This window comes from Phascolarctos cinereus, unplaced genomic scaffold, assembly GCF_003287225.1.
Source record: "Phascolarctos cinereus isolate Bilbo 61053 unplaced genomic scaffold, phaCin_HiC Scaffold_2;HRSCAF=192, whole genome shotgun sequence".
Lineage (NCBI taxonomy): Eukaryota > Metazoa > Chordata > Mammalia > Diprotodontia > Phascolarctidae > Phascolarctos > Phascolarctos cinereus.
This window is the reverse complement of record NW_027555625.1, coordinates 356481149-356503820: the sequence shown is the minus strand read 5'-3', so window position 1 is coordinate 356503820 and position 22672 is coordinate 356481149. Positions and strand designations below refer to the sequence as shown.

The 22672-nt window shown below is 35.4% G+C and overlaps 1 protein-coding gene across 6 annotated transcripts in view; it reads left to right on the top strand.

Annotated features, from left to right (window-relative positions):
* Window positions 1-22672, top strand: part of TRAF3 (TNF receptor associated factor 3) — a 164374-nt gene that overhangs the window by 124991 nt on the left and 16711 nt on the right. For all 6 annotated transcript variants that reach the window (XM_020971160.2, XM_020971159.2, XM_020971158.2 and 3 more), the window contains 5 exons: window positions 1536-1640; window positions 5200-5367; window positions 8979-9059; window positions 13680-13754; window positions 15760-15852. In XM_020971160.2, the coding sequence (XP_020826819.1) occupies window positions 1536-1640; window positions 5200-5367; window positions 8979-9059; window positions 13680-13754; window positions 15760-15852 (522 nt within the window). The remainder of the gene's footprint in view (window positions 1-1535; window positions 1641-5199; window positions 5368-8978; window positions 9060-13679; window positions 13755-15759; window positions 15853-22672) is intronic.

Below are 22672 nucleotides of genomic sequence, written 5' to 3'. Positions count from 1 at the left end.
TTTTTAATAATTGACATCAATTTATTCTATTTCTTTCCCAGTGAAATTAAGGAGAAAATTAGAGTTTCCTGTGTATTTTTTGATTATCACAGGATCTTCTTTAGTAGACATATAATTAAAACTCTTAGTAACAAAAATCCAATGACAGATAATGTCATTAGAAAGCAAGACTATTTCCCAGTGAATAGCAGGGCCTTATGCATGGTAAATACTCAGTAAATATTTATGAATTGAGTTGAATTCACAGTCTGTTAAGTGGTGAAGAATGTTAACTAAGGCTAAAAACAAACAAACAAAAAAGCCAGGAGATATTTCTTTTCTAAGCTAAAACTCCATTTTATTGTCAGAGTAAACTTACTCTTTGCAGCCAATTTTTAATAATTTGTGATCATGACCTGTTTCAGAAAGGAATGAATTATCATGAGCACAACCCTAACCTTAGTGCTACAAGATAACAATAAAAATAGTAATTACATTTTCATATTTACAAAGCGCTGGCCTCGTAATTACCCCCAAATGGGGAGGTAATATAAGTATTATTTCTGTTTAATTGATAAGGAATCTGAGGCTCAGAGAAAATCAATGATGAGAGATAACTAGTAAGTGTTGGAGCTGGGACTCCTACTCATATTCTAACTTCAAGGCCAATATTCTTTCCATTAGGTTGTTCTTGTTATAATCATTGTTCCACTTTCAGTTTCCTTGTTACTTTCATCTACCTCTGTAGTACGGAATTTGTTCTTCCACTTCCTCATTGTGTGGTGGAGAATTCCTTTATGATGCTTATGTTAGGAATTGTCACCAACACCCACCCAAGACTAATGTGTACTGTTAGGCTTTTATATTTCTGGGAAACATGCTATGGCTAAATTCACTGAAGTTTTTAGTAAATGAGCTCAATGTAAGGAAGAATTTTTATATATTTAGAGCTATTCAACAATAAAACAGATTACTTTGTCAGGTTGTGGGGGGCACTTCAGTAGCAGCTAGCTGGCCACTTAGCAAGAATATTGTAAAGGAGATTCATTCATTGAGTTGGGTGTTGAACTGAGTGAACCTTTCCACTTCTGAGATTCTGTATAGTAAGATTCTATTACATCTGGTTTTTTGTTTTTACAACAAAGCCTATCTCTACATAACCTTATTAGTGCTTTGTTCCTGAAAATTTGGTTATATGTTTAACTTGAAAAAGTTTAGCAATGGGTACATATTATATTTGTGTCCTTTAGCTATGTAATGTCATCTGAAGAGTCAATCATGTTGGTATTTTAAATAGCTTACTACTGCCTATGACCGGTTTTCCTTTAGTGCCATTTAATAAATTTTGTTAAGATTAGATTATTTTAATTGTGTTCCATAGCAGGAATAGTTCCTTCACTTTGCACAAAAATATCTAGATGATTCTTAACTCTCTCTGTTGTTGTCCACTTCAAAGTTGGTTTTATAATTTCATTAAAAGCTTTTTGCTTTATTTGATGTTTGATGTTTTCTTCAAGTGATGCTAATCCTCTGAAATAAGTGCCTTTCAATTTCAGGTATTTAAGGATAATTGCTGTAAGAGAGAAATTCTGGCCCTTCAAATATATTGTAGAAATGAAAGCAGAGGATGCACAGAACAATTAACCCTGGGACATTTGCTGGTGAGCATTGAACCACCATTATTCAGGTTTATGTTAAGAAGTTGAATTCCTTAACATTAACATAATTTTCAAGTTTGAACAGCCTAAATTGTCTGGAACATAAATATGACTCGACCACCAAAATTCTGGGTTCACACAGGAGCTGACCTAAGAGGGTCCTGTTCTCTCTTTGGTTCATTATGCTCCTACCCAGAGTTTACTCTGGAAAATTGCCAATACAGCATACGCTCAGGTTTTCACATATGTGGGTAAAAAGGTAATGCCCATATAAACACTCAAGGTAACAAAATAGAATAGGCGTATAGGACCCACTGGAGTCCATAAAACATATATAGAAAAAACACATAAAGCATTATTAGTATACTGTGCTCTCAAGCGAGAGAACATCCCAATATTCTAGTGAATCCCTGGCTTTCTCACAGGGTCCTGCTATTTTTCCCAGACTGGTAACACTTCCTTTCCTATGGATTCCCCCAGAAGACAAACAATCTTTGGAGCTGCTGGACTAGCAAACCACATTCCTATTGGACCTGGACTCTTTGAAACACTCATGTTAATAGTTGAGGAGCAGCAGGGTTCCCCTCTCTCCATGAATGGCCTTAGTTCTTTTGCTAGTGCTCCAGATGCAGGGTCCATGTGAATAATCCTCTTCTTTTTCCATGAACCATGCCATTCAGGAAATCCCTCACCTTCTTCACCTCCTCCAAAAGGTCTGATCATTGAATCCTCAAACATGGGGTTATCCGTTAGACAACTCTCAAGGCTGGTACTGCCCATGAAATTTCCCTTCTCTAGCTAAAAGATACATTGTAACATTAGGCCACCTACGAAATTAAAATCCTATTTCCTCTACATAGAAGATTAGGATTCAGAAATATTGCTCCCCCTTAGGCCAAGTGGGCAACCACTTGTCTACGTAAGCCATGCTTCTTCGGTAACTATTATTGCCCAAATTGCTGCCATCTCTTTAGCTAGGAAAGTCTACTATTAGGGTTCTGGTCTCTAATCTGTTCTCAAAAAGGGAAACAGAAAGGGAAGAGGTAGCCAGGAATTTGAGATCCCAGAAACTCTCCTCTTAGGGCACTTGGACAAACATACAATTCACCAAGTGCTTCTGCCTCAAAGGCACCATTAACTGTTAACCTGTAACTCTACCCCGGGCGTCACTCTGAAAGAAAAACACAATAAGAAATGGTAAAAAAAAGGACTGAGCAAGTCTATCATCTCACCTTTATAGACCAGTACAAAAGAATGCCACCTCCCCTCTCACCAGAGTCCCAGCCAATTAAATGATGAAAACCCAGTCAATCATGATCTTTGTTCTCTTCACAAGGTGCCAGTTACCAGTAGGTATAACCATTCTCTAGAGGGGGCTAGGTTTACTCATCAAATTGGGAATTCTTATCATCAACTCTGCCTTATGTAAGACCATGTCTGTACTGACCTATCAAAAACAAAACCAAAATGTGAAACAGTCAGGGTGGCTTCCATTTACAATGTTGTTTCCCATGACATTAGGACCTGAACTGTCAGCCAGTTTGAGTCATCCACCGTCCTGAATCTAAGAGGCTTTAGTGACACTGTTTATTTCCACTACAGTGACCCAGTAATGGCTCACATTTACATGGCGACTGACAGCTTACAGAATGCTTTCCTTGCTGTAGTCCTGCACTATAGGACCATAGTATGTCTCATCCTGGTTTTACAGGGAAATGGAATGAAGTGAAGTGACTTGTTCCAGGTTATATTATAATGAATTTAGAATTCCAACCCAGGTCTGCTAACTCCAAGAGCAGTGTCCTTGCTACTACCACCTCATACTGCCCCTAATGTAGTTTACTTGATGTGTAAATTATATGGTCATACTTTAGCTTTTCTCCCCTTCCTTCCCCTCCCAAATTTGTTTATTTTTAAAAGTATATATTCTTCACCAAAAAAAGTATATATTCTTTCTCCTTCCCATCTCCTCCCCCAATCCTCATTGAACAATACCAAAAAATGAAAAAATAAAACCCATATAACTAATATGTATAGTCTAGCAAAACATATTCTCACATTGGCCATGTCTAAAAACATATGTTGTATTCTACATTTTAATCCTTCATCTCTCTGGCAGGAAGTAGGTGATATGCTTTGTCTTTAGTCGTCTGTGCTCATGGTTCACCATTGTGTTGAAAAGAGTTCTAAAGTTTTTCAAAGTTGCTTTTTTCTGTTTTTATTCTATGTTATACTAGTCCTCCTCTCTGTATCAGTTCATAGAGGTCTCCCCAATTTACTCTGAAACTGTACATTTTGTTATTTCATATGGCATAATATTCCATTACATTTGTATACAATAATCTTTTTTAACCATTGCCTGATTGATGGGAGCTTCTTTAGCTCCCAGTTTTTGACTACCATAAAAATAAGCAACTATAAATATTTTTGTATGTATAAATACTTTTCCCTTTGATCTCTTTGTACTATGGGCCTGGTAATAGTATAGCTACGTCAAAGGGCATGTAGTTTAATGACTTTCTGAGCAGAGTTCCAAATTAACTTTTTTTTCAAAGAAATATTGAACAAATCTTAAATTTCATAAAAATTTTCAAAATTTTGAAATGCCTAGAAAGAAATCTACATTGTTGTATTTGCATGACTCTTTTTGGAATCTATTTTCAATGACAGTTACAGAATGTTAGAGTTCACCCATTTAATCCTCTCCTCTTCAGATGTGGAAACTGAACTCCATTCCTAAAGGCTTCATGAAAATGCTGATTATTTAATTTCTCATTAACTATAAAATTAATTTAATATTTTCTCTTTAGATGTGTTTCTCAAGCTAATTTGGCCACATGGCAATTTGTGGCTTGAAATGTACTTACAGAATCTCTGAACTTTGTCTCGAAGGGTATAGGTATATGTTATACGCCCCCAGAATAAAGGGAAATTTAGAATATTTGAAGGCAAAAAGTTGAAATTAATCTTATTTACATACTAAAAATGTCACTTAAAGCATTGTTATTAATACATAATTTCATATTAAATTTTTAGAGGAAGAAAATATCACTATTCTAGAAGTATTCTTGGAACTCCCATTTATGTTGTATAGAAAACTAGGGTTCTATCAAGCACAGGTTGGGAAATGCTGCCTTAAGATTACTTAAACTGGAACGTGGTAACCAGCTAAGTAAGGTCTGTAGCTTCCCACCCCAGAAGGTTACCTGGGATGTTGTCTGCATAGTTCCTTTTTTTTTTTAACTTTTTATTCATTTATTTAGGCTAGGCAGTGGGGTTAAGTGACTTGCCCAGGGTCACACAGCTAGTAAGTACTATGTGTCTGAGGTCAGGTTTGCATAGTTCTTCAGGCACAATTTAGCATAAGAATAATTTTCAAACACAATATGGAAGTCATTGCCTCTGTTCAGTTTGTTACTCTTTGCAGCTGTACACAGATGTCATGGTAAGTATTGGAAATCTGAGCTACATGTTTAAGATTAAAGCCAGTGCTCGTTTTGTTTGCCATATTTCCTGTTGAATGGGCTCTCAGAGCAAGGATTGTTTGTCCTTTGTCTTACAGGTACATTTAAAAAGTGATTGCCAGTTTGAAGAACTGCCATGTGTTCGTGCTGACTGCAAAGAAAAAATCCTGCGAAAAGATTTACCAGGCCACGTAGAAAAGTCATGTAAATACCGAGAAGCGACATGTCAGTACTGTAAAAGTCAAGTTCCCATGATAACGCTGCAGGTGAAATTTTTTCCTATTTCAATTACTCATACCTTCTGTGCAATTCAGATTTTGTTTCTGCATCAAACAGATTTTCTCACGATTCTTTTCTAAAAATAATAGTCATAATAATATTTGCATTTCTACAGTTCTTTAATGTTTCAAAAGGACCACAGCGGTCATGTGAGGGAGGGGAGTAGCACAAGGCAAGCAATAATAAGGCAGAAGCTCACCAGTCTGAGCCAGGAGTCATGAGAGCTCTTTTCAAGTATTGAGAAACAGTCGTGTGAAAAAGGGGCTAAACCAGGAGCAATGAGTGGAAGCTGCAAGGAGCCATTTAGGTGTGCTGGCAGGAAAAACAGTGATTTAGCCTCTCCACCATCCTGCTTCTAGCTGGAGGGATCTTTACTTTGCCATCTGGACCCAAGAGAGAGAGAGATCCTCAGAGACTTTAAACTTGTTTAAAAAAAAAAAAGATGGGGCAGCTAGGTGGCACAGTAGATAGAGTACCGGCCCTGAAGTCAGGAGGACCTGAGTTCAAATCCGGCCTCAGACCAAATACTTGACGCTTACTAGCTGTGTGACCCTGGGCAAGTCACTTAACCCCAGTTGCCTAAAAATAAATAATAATAATAATAATAATAAAGAACTAAGTAAACATGATCCTTGGATCATTTGGATTTCCTTTGGGCTACATTTTTTGATATGCCAAAGAAATTACTGTTGGTATTCTATCTCAATCAGGAGTCTGTGTGGTGTGGTATAGTGTGAAAGAAGCCCCAGACCTACAGTCAGGACACTGGGGCTTGAATCCCAGCTCTGATAAATTTATTAAGCATGTGACTTGGGGCGACTCATTATCCTTTTCTGAGCTTCAGTTTTGTCATCTATAAAATATAAAATAATATTATCAGTATTTACCTTGCATGGTTGTTGTAAGGAAAGCATTTTATAAACTCTAAAGCAGGGGTAGCTAGGCAGCGCATTGGATAGAGGACTGGCCCTGGAGTCAGGAGGACCTGAGTTCAAATTCGGTCTCAGACACATGATACTAACTAGCTGTATGACCCTGGGCAAGTCACTTGACCCCGATTGCCTGACAAAACAAAAACAAAAAAAAAAAAACAAAATAAAATAAAATAAACTCTAAAGCAAATGTGACCTGAGATAGTGGCCTCAATGTTGCTCCCTGGGAATCTTGGGAATTGTCATGATGAATTTATGTGTCCAACTCTTTCTTTGGCTTCATATGGTCACAAGAGGTGATCATCTTTTATGAAAGAAATTTATCCATTTTTCAGCAACAGTAGAATTAAAGTATTTTATTTTAGGTTTGTAGAAGATCAGTAATTCACTTGGGGGTAGTTATTTCCTTAGTAATATCCACATAGAGGAATTCAATCATTAATAAATAGGAATAGTACCAATGAATTATGTCTATGATAAATTATCTACTAGAATCTATTAGAAATATCTTGATGCCATCATAGAGAGTTAAACCTATGAGTAGTATTAAATTTTGGTTTTTCAAATTCACTTCCAAATTAATTGAATAAAGGGGCAGCTAGGCGGCCCAGTGGATAGAGCTCTGGCCCTGGATTCAGGAGGATGTGAGTTCAAATCTATCCTCAGACACATAACACTTACTAGCTGTGTGACCTTGGGCAAGTCACTTAACCCCATTGCCTAGCCAAAAAAACCCAAAACCAAAAACAAATGAGTTGAATAATATTATGATTACTTCTTCATCACGACCTTGAGCTGTATATTTTGGGAAAGCTTTAGAGGTTCACTTATGTTAATTTAGCAGGGACAGTATTAGAACTGTGCTATGTAAAATTATAGGTAAATGAATAGCCTGTTTATAATCTTTATGTTTTTATGATGACATTTTAAGGAGATTGGTTCATAGATTCATGCTTACTATATTTAATATTTGGGAAATTGTTAATTGGTCTATTGATTATTTTATTAGAACATAACTAGTATGGGAAGAGATTTATCATTGAGTTCTCTGAATTTTGACATTATGTTTCTATTTGAGGTTTCTAAATATTAATTTAAGGATAATTCATATCACTAAAGTCTTCTTCTGGTGCCTCATCATGGCATGGAAGTGACCCTAGATTTTTGGAGGCTGTGCTGTAAGGATATGAAGCTCTGTCAGGTCCGATCAAGCTAGGACTTCTTACCTCCCAGACTCCAATTCTTAGAATCCTTATTTCTTTGAGACTCAGCTCAAGTACTACATTATCCAGGAAACCTCTCCTGGTCCTGCCAGCCGCTAGTTAGTTGCACCTCTAAGGTTACCTTCTCTCTACTCTGTATTTATCTTGTATGTTCTGGTTTTTGTATGTTGCTTTCCCCATTAGAATGTCAGTACCTGTAGAGCAGAATCTTTTTTTTTTTTTGCTTTGCCTTTATATCCTCAATGCTTAGCACAATACCTGGCACGTAGTAAGTACTTAACAAATGCTTATTGATTAATTGAGTATAGGCCCAATGACAGACTGCATCTTTTATCTGAAGACCAGCCAAGCTGATTTTAGAAGCCTCATCACCAGATGATCAGCCATCAAGGGGATCAATATTTTTAGCCACAGAAACTCATGAAGACCATCTAAGACCTAGAGGGGCTGGTTGTCATCTACATTGGTGGAGAGGACCAAAGAAACCATGGATTCTTGAAGTACTGGAACAGTATAGGATATGTTCAAATACACAGACCCATCATTTTATAAATAATGTGACTATAATTGACTTGTAAAGGCAATTGATTATTTGAATTCTGAGTAAATCAGGATTTTTATGTCTTCATTGAGGTGAAGTAGTTTCCCCTTACGCTCTATAAAGGAACGACTAATTTCTTGAAACTTTGCTTATCCAATGTCAGGGATTATTCTGGGACATTCAGATCTTGCCTAGTTCATTTAGTCCAACATTATGAAATATTTCAGATAATAAAGATCCTTTTAGAAAGAGCTTCTCTGAGTACCTCTGGTAAGCAAAGTCTGAGTTAATAAATTTCAGATTAATGCGTTCAGATAGATCTGTGATCACATCAGTTTGTGAGTTCCCTGCAGTAGTGCAGATCACAACCTGTCCATGCCTACCCATCCTGTTTGACTCTTGCCCATGTTCTTCCAAAAGGTTGTCATAGCCAGCCTGCCAACATGCTGGATGCCTTACCCATTTTCTCCTGACATTGTAAGGGGTCCACTGGAGCACTCTGACTGTCCACCTGTCATCCCTTGCTGTTACTACATGGCCAAAATGATAAGATTGTATTTCTTTGCAAGTGTTTCATAACTTATATATATTTTCATCATTTATACCAGCCTTCATACAGGTTGATTCTCATTAGCAATATTTTGTTGTATCTTCTAAGATGATGTCTAGTTTTTGTTTGTTTGCTTTTCAGGAATCACTGTGCCAAACTCAAACCATTTTCAAATAATAAATACTATATAAAAATAACATTTGCATCAAATTCCATTTATTACATAAATAGTTTTTATTTGAATGATTGTAGTAGGAAGTTTATTTTTCTTTTGGTTAAAAATTCTTGGCTAATCAGTAGGTATAGACTGTTTTTTAAGAAGTTCACAGTAATTTTCTTTTCTTTTCTTTAGAAACATGAAGATACAGACTGTCCATGTGTTGTTGTCTCATGCCCACATAAATGTAGTGTTCAGACACTTTTGAGGAGTGAGGTAAGATGTTTCTACTAATTGTTTAAACTGTAAATAGCTACTTATTCAATATTATTAGATTTAGAAGTTTAGATTATATTATAAGATCTTTTTAGCTTTTGTAGAACTCATTTGCTTTTTAATCTGTGAAGTAGAAGTATATGAAATTGATTGAACATTATAGTGGTGGGTAGATGTGTTTTTATAATTTTTAAAAATGGTTTTACAAAAATGTTTTTCCTTTGAGTAGGGGAAAAATATACCTATGTTAATTTGCTTCCTTATGTAATTCATTGCATATCCCTTTTAAAAGTAAATTTGTGGTAGGTACATCTTTTCCATTGCTTCATCTGTATCATCTCATCAGAGACAATGAATAAAATTTGATGACACTGTTAAAAACTGGATTTTTCTTACCCCAAGAGTTTCAGTAACATAAGAAGTCATCTAGAATGTGAGGAATCTAGACTTTTAACACCAATGTCATAGAGTTCTTTTTGAATGAAAGCTATGAATTCTGATGGCAGCTGGAATGTCATTCAATTTAAAAATAAAATAAAAAATCAAATAGTTTCTAATCTAATTTTTTCAAGAAAATGCTCAAAAACATCAGCTCAGGTGATTAAAGGCCCTGAGGTCACAGTGTTCTAGTGGAGACAAACTTAGATGGGGACTGAGAAACCTGTGTTCTCTTCCTTGATGCTCTACTAACGACCTGTGTGACTCAGGCAAGTTGCAACATCTCTGGGATCCATTTCTTCCTTTTTAAAATGAGTTATTTGGACTATTTCTGAGATTGCTACTAGCTCTGACATTCTATATTTGAAGATCCCTTCTAGCTCTAGAATTTTAAGACCCTTTCCAGTTTCTAGTGGAAAGGCCATTTTCTTTTGGTTAAAAATGCTGGAGTTTCTTCTCTATGTCCCTATAAATGCTGAGAATAGAGAAATGAGGGAAGATGGTAAATACATAGAAGGCTGAAAGTACCAAAAGAAGATATGGTTATGATTATTTTAGATACAACTCAGGGAAAAAGTAACACTTTAAAAATGAAATAATATCAGTGGCATTATATAGGCACATGTGTATATATTACATATATTTATTTAATATTGTGGAATTGTTCTATAGAATTATATTGAGAATATAGAGTAGCGTAGTAATATTAAAAGGCCATTTTCAGTTAGACTTTTTATAGAAGAGGGTACACAATTAACGCTTGCTAGAGGAGCATCAGATTCATAGAATATTAGAACTGGAAGGCAGTATTAGTCCATCCCTTTCATTTTACAGATAAGGAAACTGAGGCTCAAAGGTGTTAGACAGCAAGTACCAGAGATGGGCTTCAAACCCAGGTTCCTCCTCAAGTCCATGGCTCATTGCAGTTTCAAGCAGCCTCCTGCTCCGCTCCCACGGAGAGCCGGAGCTCAAAACCTGAGCCTCTTGACATCAGAGCTGCTGCTCCTTCCTCTCCATCCCTGCTGCCTCCACGTCCCAGCAGTGTTCTGTTTGATACCCAGCTTCCCTCTGTCATTGTGTTTTAGAGGCGGCAATTACAGGATTACAAATAATAGAGTAATATCACAGTTGTTTTGTCAATGATACATGAGATGAATATATACTTTAAGATATTTCATTTTAATAAAATCAGAGTAATCTTGGATAACATTTCTAGGACCTTATTCATTCTTGTGTAAAGTAGATCACTAGCTGACAGTCAGGGAGAAATCTAACTTTCTGTTGCCGATCCACTTTTCTGTAGCACTTTAAGGTTTACAAAGCATTTTCCTCACAACCACCCTGTGGAGCAAGTAGTGCAAGTAAAATTATCCCCACTTTACTGATAATAAAACAGAGGCTCAGAAAGGTGAAGCAATTTGCCAGGGGATTAGTGGAAGTGGTCGTGGGTGTATGTGTAGGTTGAAGAGGTTCCACGAAGGCTGCAATAGTTCAAAATATCTCTCACAGGGACCTGAAATTCCATCACTAGAGACTAATTCCTTTGGACTTTAAGGGCCTTTTGGACTCAGTATTGTCTGTTAAAATGTAAATATCCCTTAGCCAACACCTAAGCAGTGATTAGTTTTAACAGATTTATTTCTGGTAACTGAATAGTTTGAGAGAGAAAAGTCTATGGAAGAATGAGACACAATACACATTGTGAAGTTGGTACATACAACCTCATGGGAATTCAATGATCAAAGACGAGGTGAAAGGACATCAGAGACTCATTTTCCCAATAACTAGCCATAGTTGAAATCTCTGATATTGTCTCTTGTTATTAGGATAGCAGATCAGCTGGACCATGGGTCTTTTTTACTTATATGTATATAGCAGTTTCTATTCATTCCACATAGTTTCTAGTCTGAGAAAAATGCATCTAAATTATCAGGTATTTTTTTTTTAGGATATGGGTGAATTAACCCCATATTAAAGTAAATGTAAACATAAAATATCACACAACCTTTCCTCAAGGACATTTTTTTTTTTGCTCACTGTTAGTGGACATAGTAAAAAAATCAGCCTCCATCTTGTCTCAAATTCATCTTAAATTTTTTTCTTAAGACCTCAATCTTCCACTTAGTTTAGGTTTCTGGTAATATGGCCTGGACATTTTTTTTTATTAAACGTCCATTAGTATTAATGAATGGTGGTTACGTGGAAGCGATATTTGATTTCTCTAATTTCCTCTCAACCCTCATTGAAGAAACTGCTGCTGAGTCAGTGGAGCTCTGCAGGGTTCTGAGAAGAATAATCAGGTGGCACTTGGGGGGAATGAACAGCACATTCTGTTCAAAGGATGGTCTTGCCAGCAGAAAATCAGCACTCACTAGCTTAACATATTTGTCCTTATGTTAGGGCCATCAGTGGTGGGGACAGAAACAGGAAGTGCCAAGGGAAGAAATAATTATGATTATTTCAGGTACAACTCAGGGACAAGATGACATTTAAGAATAAAAATACACATAAAAATATACTTTAATAATATAAAAAAGTATGTAATTATGCCCTAGAGTTATATTAAAGAAGTATAGTAATTTAATATTGTAAAGATTAGTTAGGATGATTATTCAGATACATTTTTCTCATAAAATGCAGATCATTCTTAAAGCAGCATTAAATATATGTCATGATATATTGATGCATAATTGTACATAGTACAGTATTTTGTTGCTACCATTATCCATCTGTTTTCTCATTCCAAAAATGTTGATAATGTAAAATGAGATTACTAGCCATTTTTTCTTATACTGTAGTTCATGAATACTTAAGGAAAAACATTTCTAAGTTATATTAGTCAGTTCTTAACAAAATGTTATTTTGTGCTGACACATTACCTTTTTTAAAAAAAAAAGGTTGATTCAGCAGTGGTCATTGCAAAAATGATTTCTGGACAGGTCCATGACTGTTGCTGTTCATTCTAAAACTATTAAGGGGCAGGGTAGGAGGGAAGGGTCAACAGATAAGTTGTAAATTATCTCATAATTCTGTCATAAATGAATGGTACCATTTCTTCCTTTGCTGTAAGTGCTAGCATGTAAAGAATAAACCATCTGTGTACTAGGGAAACCAGGAGTTGGTCCTAGCAAATAAATCTGTACTTATTAATATATGTGAAAAACTGTGAGATTAGTTAAGAGCTCCTCAGCTATGCTGAGCAGGAAGGGGGAAAAAAAACCAAAAACTACCGTGACTCTTTATTGCACTTCTGTGTACCATTGTCCCTGATTTGATGTGTAATTATTTTCCATGATTGAAATGTACTCCTTGAGTTTTCTAATGTGAATTTTTATATTTAAGGAAGTTATTCTTGGTCATTACATTAAGATTATGCATAGCAAAATTAATAACATATACCTTTAAAATATTATCATTGTAATCATTTGTGTGGGAAACAAAGTAATTTGATTTAATATTTAAAGAACATTTCAATCAAACCAGGGTTTTTGCCAAAAGATGAGTTTTCCTCTCCCAATTCATATGAATTTTCACCACAATTTAGTTTTTGAAATATTGGCAATAATGAGATCCACATTAAAAAAAAAACAACCCTACCTCTGGGTTTCTTTTTAAAAATTAAATGTCAAAAGTCATTATAAGGCTACATTGGGGAAGAAATCAATGTTCCCAAAAGAGGAAAAACTCATCTCTAATGATCCTGTGATTAATGGTACATTGTGTAAGCTTGCCTTGAAAATATTTTTCACTTTGTGTTCTTGTGTACTGTATATGAGATGTGTGATCCAATTGCATCCTAAAATACTGTATGAGATTTCTGTGTTTCATGCAGTTTTCATTTCTAGTCCATAAATGTTCATTTTGGGTTTTTGTTTTTGTTTTTGTTTTTTTAATTCTGGCATTGCAGATGGCTTGTCACATTTTGAACAATTTGTTCTAGAGAAACTACAATTTTAAAAAATAATTATATTAAATGTATTTCTGTATATTACTATATGTGTGTATACATGTGGATATACTGTATATTGCTGCATATGAGTCTAGCAAGCAGATAATATACACACTTGTATATTTAGAAACACCATTCTTAATAATACAACCCAGATGATCTGTGCCCTTAATATGTTTGAGCATTATCATGCAAACGTTTGTACCAAAACTCACATTTTTTTCCCGTTGCAGTTGAATGCACATTTGTCAGAATGTATTAATGCCCCAAGTACCTGTAGTTTTAAGCGTTATGGCTGCACTTTTCAGGTCAGTATATAATGATTATATTTCTCAATTGCTGAAAGTCTGCAATAAGAGAAACTTATATTGACATTCTAATATGCAATCTCTGGGCTCCTCTAGTCTTTATAAGGAAGCAGAAACATATAGTTGTATGAATGAGTTAAGTTGTATGCAGCAGGTCTCAGTGTCTGCTCTTTATTCCTGTGATGTCTTGAGGCATCAGATTTGGGGAGGTAGAAGTTGTCCTTCCATTCATAACTTCTACAGTAAAAACATCTTTTGCTATCTCTTCAAAAAGAAAAGAACTAATATTATATTTTGGGATTTTCTAGAGAGTCTGTGACAGGAGTTTTAACTTATTTGAAAAGAAACATTGAACCTATATGGACATTTCTAGTTTCTGCAGCATCTGTAGCATTTCTGTAAAGTAATACATGGAAAACTATAGGTCACAAACATGCATAGATATATGTAGAAGAATGAATGTTCACATATATGTGTGTACTTACTCAGATTTCAACATAACTAATCTAGAGGTAGGTTTAGTTTGGATTACCACACTTCCCATTTCTATAATGCTTTAAGGTTTATAAGGCACATTCCTCACAACAGCCCCATGGAAGTAAGTCGTAGTGGTATGATGATCCCATTTTCTATCTAAGGTACCTGAGTCTCAACAGATGAGAAGTGGTCAGCCTGGGGTCATACAAGTACTGGGTCCATTTAGAACCAGGATTTGAATCCATCATTCTTTCCCTAACACCACATTTCCTCTGAGATTAGGTAACATGTAGGACAGTTACTGATAAGCACACACTCACACATACAATGTACTAGTGTGGTAAGAACATACTATGTTATTGCTGCATATGTAATGTGAGAAACCTGTTTTTTATTTTTGTTTTTGTTTTTTTAATTATGTCTGAGATGGCCAGCAAATTTGGATTGAGTTTTCATTTAAATATATATTTTGATGTTCTAAAACTGTGAGAAGGGAAAATATTATTTCAAATAAAATACTTTCCACTTAATTGTAATATACCATAAATAAATTCTACCTTAGTATGATAGAAATCAATATTTCATTAGTAAAAAATTAAGAATTATCTATAGTTTTCTCTTTGTTTATTTCTATAATAATGCTGACCCTTAACCACTGTTATGTCTTACGTACTATCATTCATTTTCTTTGTGTACATATATATGTTTGTATATATCTAAATGTATATCGACATATATATATAAATATTCTGTATACAGAGTATATGTTTTGGAGATCATTAGCATTTTTCTAGTGGCTTCTTAAATTTTGAATCTTAAAACAATATAGACTTTCATACAAATTCATTTCTTAAGTAAGTGAATTACCATCACCTGTGCTTGGAAAAGACAATGATTTGGTCTACATCTTATGTACTCTGTATATTATATACGTTTGTATGTAATCTTTATAATAACCAAAATCTTTAGGCGGTGTGAGAGCAGCAAATCTTGATTTTTTTGATGAAGAAATTGTTTTCTCTTGGTAGATTAGTTACAATATACCCGTTAATTTGATCCTAATTGGACTTGTGTTTCAACATACTATTATAGCAGTATCTAATTATGACTGCAATGTACCTCTTATATTATCAGTGAAAAAAAATATTTTTTAAAAACCTGTGATTTAAAATGTTCATTCCTGTGAAGTAGATTATAAATTAATTATTTCAAAAGAAAGTTCTGTCTTTTGAGGATGGGGAGAAAATTAGTCCAAATTCACATGTAGAGTTATAAAACATTTTTATTTTTTAAGTACCCTCCCTTAACTATGCTCCCATATATTTAAAACATGTCAGTTAGCTCAGTTGGCTAATATTTGCCATTAAAATCTATTCTCCTGATTTGAATGTTTCTTATTAACTTTATATGACCAGATTTCCCTCCATTCAGATTTAGTATTGGTTTTATAGTTTTGTATTGCATTCTTTCTATATATTTTTAAAACAGTAAACTTGATTTTAATGTTTTATATTCTTTGTTCTCACAGGGAACAAATCAGCAAATTAAGACCCATGAGGCCAGCTCAGCAGTGCAACATGTTAATTTACTGAAAGAATGGAGTAATTCTCTAGAGAAAAAGGTACAGCCATACATCTTTTAATAATATTGTTAAGTTTAAATAATTGGGAAAAAATGGAGAACAAAACCTTTCTTGTAGCTTTTTGGATGACTGAAACAGTATCATATAAGATGGTCAAAAGAAAGGAATTCCATCACTGATCTTAAGACTCATCCATGAGAGTCTCTGGTTGGTAGTATGGATTTTTTGGGTTTTTTTTTAATTGACGAGCAAAATATGTAGTGGATTCACCTCACTAGCTGTCACAACTGAATATATTTATGTAGTCAGAGTGACTGACACAGAATTGCTTTTTTTGGTCCCTTGACCTTCTTGCAAGAAAGACAGTGAGGAAAAGTGGTTCAGTATTTATAGCTTTTTCACTCTGATCAAGACAGTTCCAAAGGACTCATGATGAATAATGTTATGAACTGTGAGTGCAGATTGAAGCACATTTTTTAAAAACTTTTTTATTTTTATTATTTTCTTTTGTTTGTGTTTTCTTTGGCCACATGGCTAATATGGAAATAAGTTTTGCATGACCTCACATGTGTAATCAAAATCAAATTGTTTGCCTTCTCAAGGAGAGGGGAAGAAGGGAGAGAGTTTGGAAATTAAAAAAATTTTTTTAATTTTTATTAAAATTTTTACATATAATTGGGAAATGTTTAATGAAATAAATAAAAATAATTTTAAAAAAAGAAACAGTACTAAAAAAGGTATTTGTAACTTTTCTATGGACTTAAGGAGTCTTAAGGAGCATCTTAGGAGAGCTGTCTGTTCTGAGCAGGTTTACTTCTAAACAGGCACATTCTTCTCCCCTCCCCATTCTTCCTTGTTTCTGTTCTTATTTTCGAAGACATCTTTGTTCTCTTCTGCTCTGAACTCTCTGGCATCCTAATATCCTTTTTGATGCCTCCTATGTGGTGTTTCCTGTGAGGATTCCTAAATTTTTCTCATAAAAATCTGTTACCCTGTGAGGATTTCTAGAAAAAGAATCATTTAAGATGACAGCATTTAGAGTTGTAGAGGTCTTTAGAGATCACTTAATCTAATATCTCCCTTCGTTTTATAAATGAGGAAAGTGAGTCCCAGACAGGGTATTATAGAATCCCCAAGCTGTGGTTTATTTGTTGGAATAGAATCTCTAGCTTCACTTTAAGTTTTTATTTTCTGTCAGCTTTGAGATTTGAAGGCTACCTTAAGCAGTTTTGAAGGAAAATCCTTATGGCAAAGATATTGGAGGAAGCCCAGAATTTTAAACCAAAATATTTTCATTCCACATAAAACAAGACACCTTCTTATTCCAAATAATGTCTTTTTAAATTAGCAAGTAATTTCTTGAAGAGCAAAATAAAGACAGATTAGCCTTCTCAAAAGTGCTGATTTTTATATAATTATAACAAAAAAATAAGGATCTGTATCTAAATAACAGCAAAATAAAACAGAGGTACCAACCAGGTCACTCTTGCTGTTTTTTTATGAACATGTACTGGATTGCTTTCAGAATTTGCTGGGAATAAAAACTCAGATAAACAGTGTTTTCCTTCACAGTAACCCTATGAGATAAGTAGGGCAGATTCATTCCTATTCTACAGAGAAGGAAACTAAGCTTCAGAGAGGCTGATTTGCCCAGAGAGGTCATAGTAGGTAAATGCCAAGGCCAGTATTCCAGCCCAAGATTTCAGACTCTCCTCCATACTACATCACTATGTGCTTTGTCACAATCTGGTCTTTTCTTTGAACGTTATACAGACAAGTACCTTTATTTTCACTTTCTCTTTTTGTCATATGCATAGGATTAAGGGTCGCTTATATTTGTAACTATTCTAGTATATTTTCTATCCTAACACTGTGTCAAGATTGTGCAGTTTTCATTTTGCCACCCTTGTGTCTCCTGAGAGATAGTTTACTGTAATCTTTGTACCTCGGCAGAAATGATCTAATCATATAGAGGCTGTGGTTCTAGTTTCACTCTTTCAGTTAATCTAGTTCAACCTCTACATAATATTTTGACAAATTGTCTACTTTTCTCCTTACAACACTTGATCCAGTTTTCAAAGCATTGTAACTGTGAAAGGTGCTGTTTCCAAGGCTTCGTCCAAGGGCTACTTGAATAAACTTGCTCTTTGGATGATTCTCATTATTGTTAATTTCCTCACTTCCTGCTTTGTAGTCTTTTTCCAGCTTAGAATGAATGGTTTGAATCACTGGAAATCCCAGGACATACCAGATTACCAGAATGGCTAGCCACACATCACATGGCTTATTATTTTCCTTAGAGAAAGGTGTCAAAAATATATTTTTTTTACTTTGTGAGTAGACTTTTAATTTAATTAAAATATTACTAGCTATGGCAAGACAAAGGTCTAAAGATTACAGATGAAAATTAAAGTTTAATGTATGAGTTTGATAAATATGAAAGTCTTGCCTTTCTTGGTAATGATTCAAGAATGTTGTATGGCTCTGATTTTTTATATCTTTAGAGAAATCTGAATGGATGCTGATGCCAAGCTTGTTCATTCCAGATGTGGCTCTAAAAATTCTAATTTGAAGTAGTAGGATTGTTATTATTAGTGAAGCTATATAGTCATCATTTCCAAAAAAATAAATGGAAGACAACAGATATAGAATTGAAGGTCTTACTGTCCTAGAATGTCAATCAGTTTTTCATTGTACAGTTCTCAGATCAGAATTTCATGGATGACTTCATCCTTGATTTGGGAAATCAATCAAAAAGCATTTATTAAGCACCTACTGTGTATGTGCTGGCTACTATACTAGGTCTTGAGGATGCAAATACAAATAAAATAAAATAAAACAACCTCTACTCTCAAAAAGCTTACACTCTTATCAGGGAAAACTATATGTACATCCAGCAGTATATGCAGAATGAATACAAAATAAATACAAGGTCATGGGAGGGAGGGTACTAGCCATTAGAGAGATCAGGAAAAGCTTCATGTGGAAGGCAATACTTGAACTGTATCTTCTAGGAGGTGAGGGATTCTCTGAAGTAGAAGTGAGGCAGGAAGTCTCTTGTGGGTATGGGGAATGACTGGTAGAAAGTCTTGGAGATGGGGAGATGGAGTGCCTGCTATGTGGGAGAAAGGAAGATAAGAACAGTTTGGCTGAACTGTAGAGTTTGAGAAGGGGAGTAATATAGATTAAGACTGGAAAGACAGGTTGAGGCCAGCTTGTGAAAGGCTTTTAAAGCCAGACATCTAGGTTGTTACAGGTATAGATTCTAAACATGACAGTGTATTAAGTGCCTCCAAAAACTAAACGTCCTTCCAGGAAAGTGTATAAAGTTGCAAGAGTAACATACGCTCTTAACAATATGTTACTTCCAAAGAAGTTAAGTTTTATGGAAGTTATTATATAAAAATAATAGCCAATCTTCTCTTAAATCTCATTCTGAAATACAAGGCTCACTGTTTTAAAAAGATGTAAAGTCAAATGGAAATATAGGATGCTCATATCATAGGGTCATAGAATTTAGAATTGAGAGGAACTTTAAAGAAGTTTACTTCCATAAAACTGAAAACAGTAAATTATTCTAAATAAGAGTGCTGTAGGAACAGTAGGATCCTCATTTAGTTCTAAAAGTCTGATTATGGAAGTAAGAGAAGTCCCCAAACTGAATATTTCCACCAACCTGAACTGTTTTTTGGTCCTCTCCAAGTATCTCATACATTGTAGCAAAAATTCAGTGTGTTTTATGATGTTACTAGGGTATAAAGGAGTGACAAGCCTGCCACTTCTTTTTGATGGACATGAGAAAAAAGCAGTATTACTTCTTGTTGGCAGCTCAAAGATAGATGACTTCCAAATTTTTTTTATAATTAAAAATAGAACTTTGCTATGCTGTTTGGTACATTTTTTACTGACAGAATTGAGGCCATTCACCATGAGTTGTTTCTTCTCCCATTCTCTTCATCTCAGAACTTCTTCACATCATCCTCTATTCCTTCCTTCTTTCCCACAGTCTCTGATAATGAGGTGACCCTTCTTTCCAAGGCCAGCCCTTCTACATGTGCCCTTCAGCCCTCATCCTCCTGCTCGTACAACAAACTGCCCTCTCTAATCTTCAACGTTTCCCTAATTACTGGTTCCTTTCCTACCGCCTTTGCACATGCCCAAGTCTCCTCCATCCTTAAAAACTTTCACTGGACTCTTACCATCCCCTCAAAAGCTGTTGTTCATCTATACCTTTCTTCCCTTTCTCAGAAAAACTTAAAAAGCTTTGTATTCACTGCTTCCACTTCCTTTCCTGTCACTCATCCCTCAACTCTTTACAGTCTGGCTTCCCATCTCATTGCTCAACTGAAACTGTTCTTTCTGAAGTTACCAATGATCTCTTAATTACCAAAGCTGATGGTTTTTTCTTAATCTTCTTCCTTCATTGAACTCTCCAAATTTGACACTGTTGACCACTGTCTCTTTCTGAATGCTCTCTCTTCCTGAGCTTTTAATTCTGGCCATTCCTTTTCAGTTTCCTTTTCTTGGGTCATAATCCATATCATGCACTCTAACTATAAGTTTTTTCCAGGGCTTTTCTTTTTCTATACATTTTTCCTGTATATATATATTTTTTCTTGTGTGTGTGTGTGTGTGTGTGTGTGTGTGTGTGTGTGTTCTCATCAGCTCCTGTGGGTTTGGTTTCACTCTCAGAACTTTGCAGATCACTCATAGATCTATATATCCAGCTTTAGTCTCTTCCTTGAGCCTCGGTCCCAAATTACCAGTTGCCTTTTGGACATTTCAAACTAGATGTCTTGAAGACATCTTCCTCAGCATGACCAAAACATTTCATTATCTTTCTCTTTTAAAACCCACCCCCTTTAAAAAAAAAACTTCTCTATTTCTGTCAAAGGTACTACTAACCTTCTAGCATCAGGTTTGTAATGTTGGCATGATCCCAGCTACTCACTCTCTCTCATCCAAATTTCCAATCAGTTGCCAAAACTTGTTTCTACTTCAAAATCCCATCTGACCCCATCTCTCTACTCACATAGCCACTGTCTTAGTTTAGACCCTCATCACCTCTTGTCTAGACTATGGTTTTTCCTTGCCTAGATTACTATTCTAATTTCTCTCCTCGCTTCAAGTCTCTCCCCAATTGAATTCATCTTGCACATAGTTGCTAAAGTGATTTTCCTTAAGCACAGATCTAACTGTGTCAATCCCCTACTCCTTAAGCCCCAGAGGTTCTATGTTACCTCCAGTATCAAATATAAAGCTCTATTTAGCTTTTAAAGCCCTTCACAACCAATCTTCCCAGCCTCATTTTATATTGCTTCCCCTCCTGAGCTCTGATCTAGACACTGGCTGTCTCTGTGTTCCTCACCCTCTGTTCCACACTATCTCCAGTCTCAGCATCTTTGCACTGGCCATCCCCTATCCCTGGAATGCACTGGTCTCCTCACCTCTGCCTCAGAGGATCTCTTTATTCCTTTAAGATGCAGTGTAGGCACCATTTTCTGCATGAAACTTTTCCAGATCCCCTTGACGGCTTTGCCCTCCTTCTCTAGGTACCTCAAATTTAACTACCTTTTATTTATTTGTATTTACTCTCTATATATTGTTGTCTTTATCTCCCTTGAAGGAAGGGAATAAGTTTCTTCAGTAGTCAGTCATTGAACATGTATTAAGCACCTTCTACATGCCAGGCAATGTGCTAAGCACTGGAGATACATATACAAATAAAAACAGACAGTCTCTGACCTCAAGGAGCTTGTATTAGATTAATGGAGGAAGACATCCTAGAAATGGAAGTTGGAATAGTGGGGGAGCAGAAGATATCTGACGCAGGATGATGATGGAGAATTTCAGAGATGTCCAGAAGTAATGTAGCTGGTGGGAAAAGAGGGCCTTCTTGAGAGATGGTGTTATTTTATGCCTCATCTTTGTATCCATAGCACCCAGCACAGTGTCTGACTGGCACTTAATAAATACCGATTGATTGGTTGATTCTCCTATGAAGATTAGGACCCTCAGGAGAAGTGAGGTTAGGGCTTCCCCTCTAGGAAAGATCATTTAAATTGTTAATGCCAAAGGGCACCCTCTCTATGAATGCAACAAAGATTACATCTTTTAGGAATGAAAATTAACACTGGAGATAGTGGACTTATTGGCATAATGAGAAATTATATAGTATAACATAAATTCTTTTTGGTATAATGAGAAATCATATTTTGCCCATGAGAAATTATATGTTTGTAATTCTGGATAAAAATGTTAGTTTTTTTAAATAAACAGAAATGCCAGATTTAGCTATTTGCCTTGGGTTAGTGAATGGTATTTGTACATGAAAATCACTGCTATACTATATTGTATGAAAAGAAAAATATTGAGGAAAGGCACCACCTCCAGCTCATGCTATTTTATGCATAAGAGAGTAGCATGCCATAAGAGAGCAGCATGACAGAGTGCTGGACGCAGAGTAAAGACGATCCTCCCTCTTAGTCACCTGCTGTGTGACACTGGGCAAGTTGCTTAACTTCTCTGTGCTTTAGGCAGTTCCTTAGAATTCATAGATGCTGTATGATTGATTATCTGAGAAAATGACACTGATAAAATCACAGATCCTTCCAGTATTTTTGTATAACTATTATCCTAGTGACTTTAGAGAACTGTTGCTATAGTTGTTCTTGTGGACCTGTTTTAAGCAGAAGCAATCAATAAAAGAGTAACATACAAAGAAAAAGTTTTTGTCATTTAAATATAAGAAAAATAGGTAATGCTTTCCACATGGTGACAGCCAGCTCCCTTATGTAAGACTCTTGGCGTTTTAGATTTTTTTCTGATGAATTTTATGTTATCATTTTCAGAAATACAT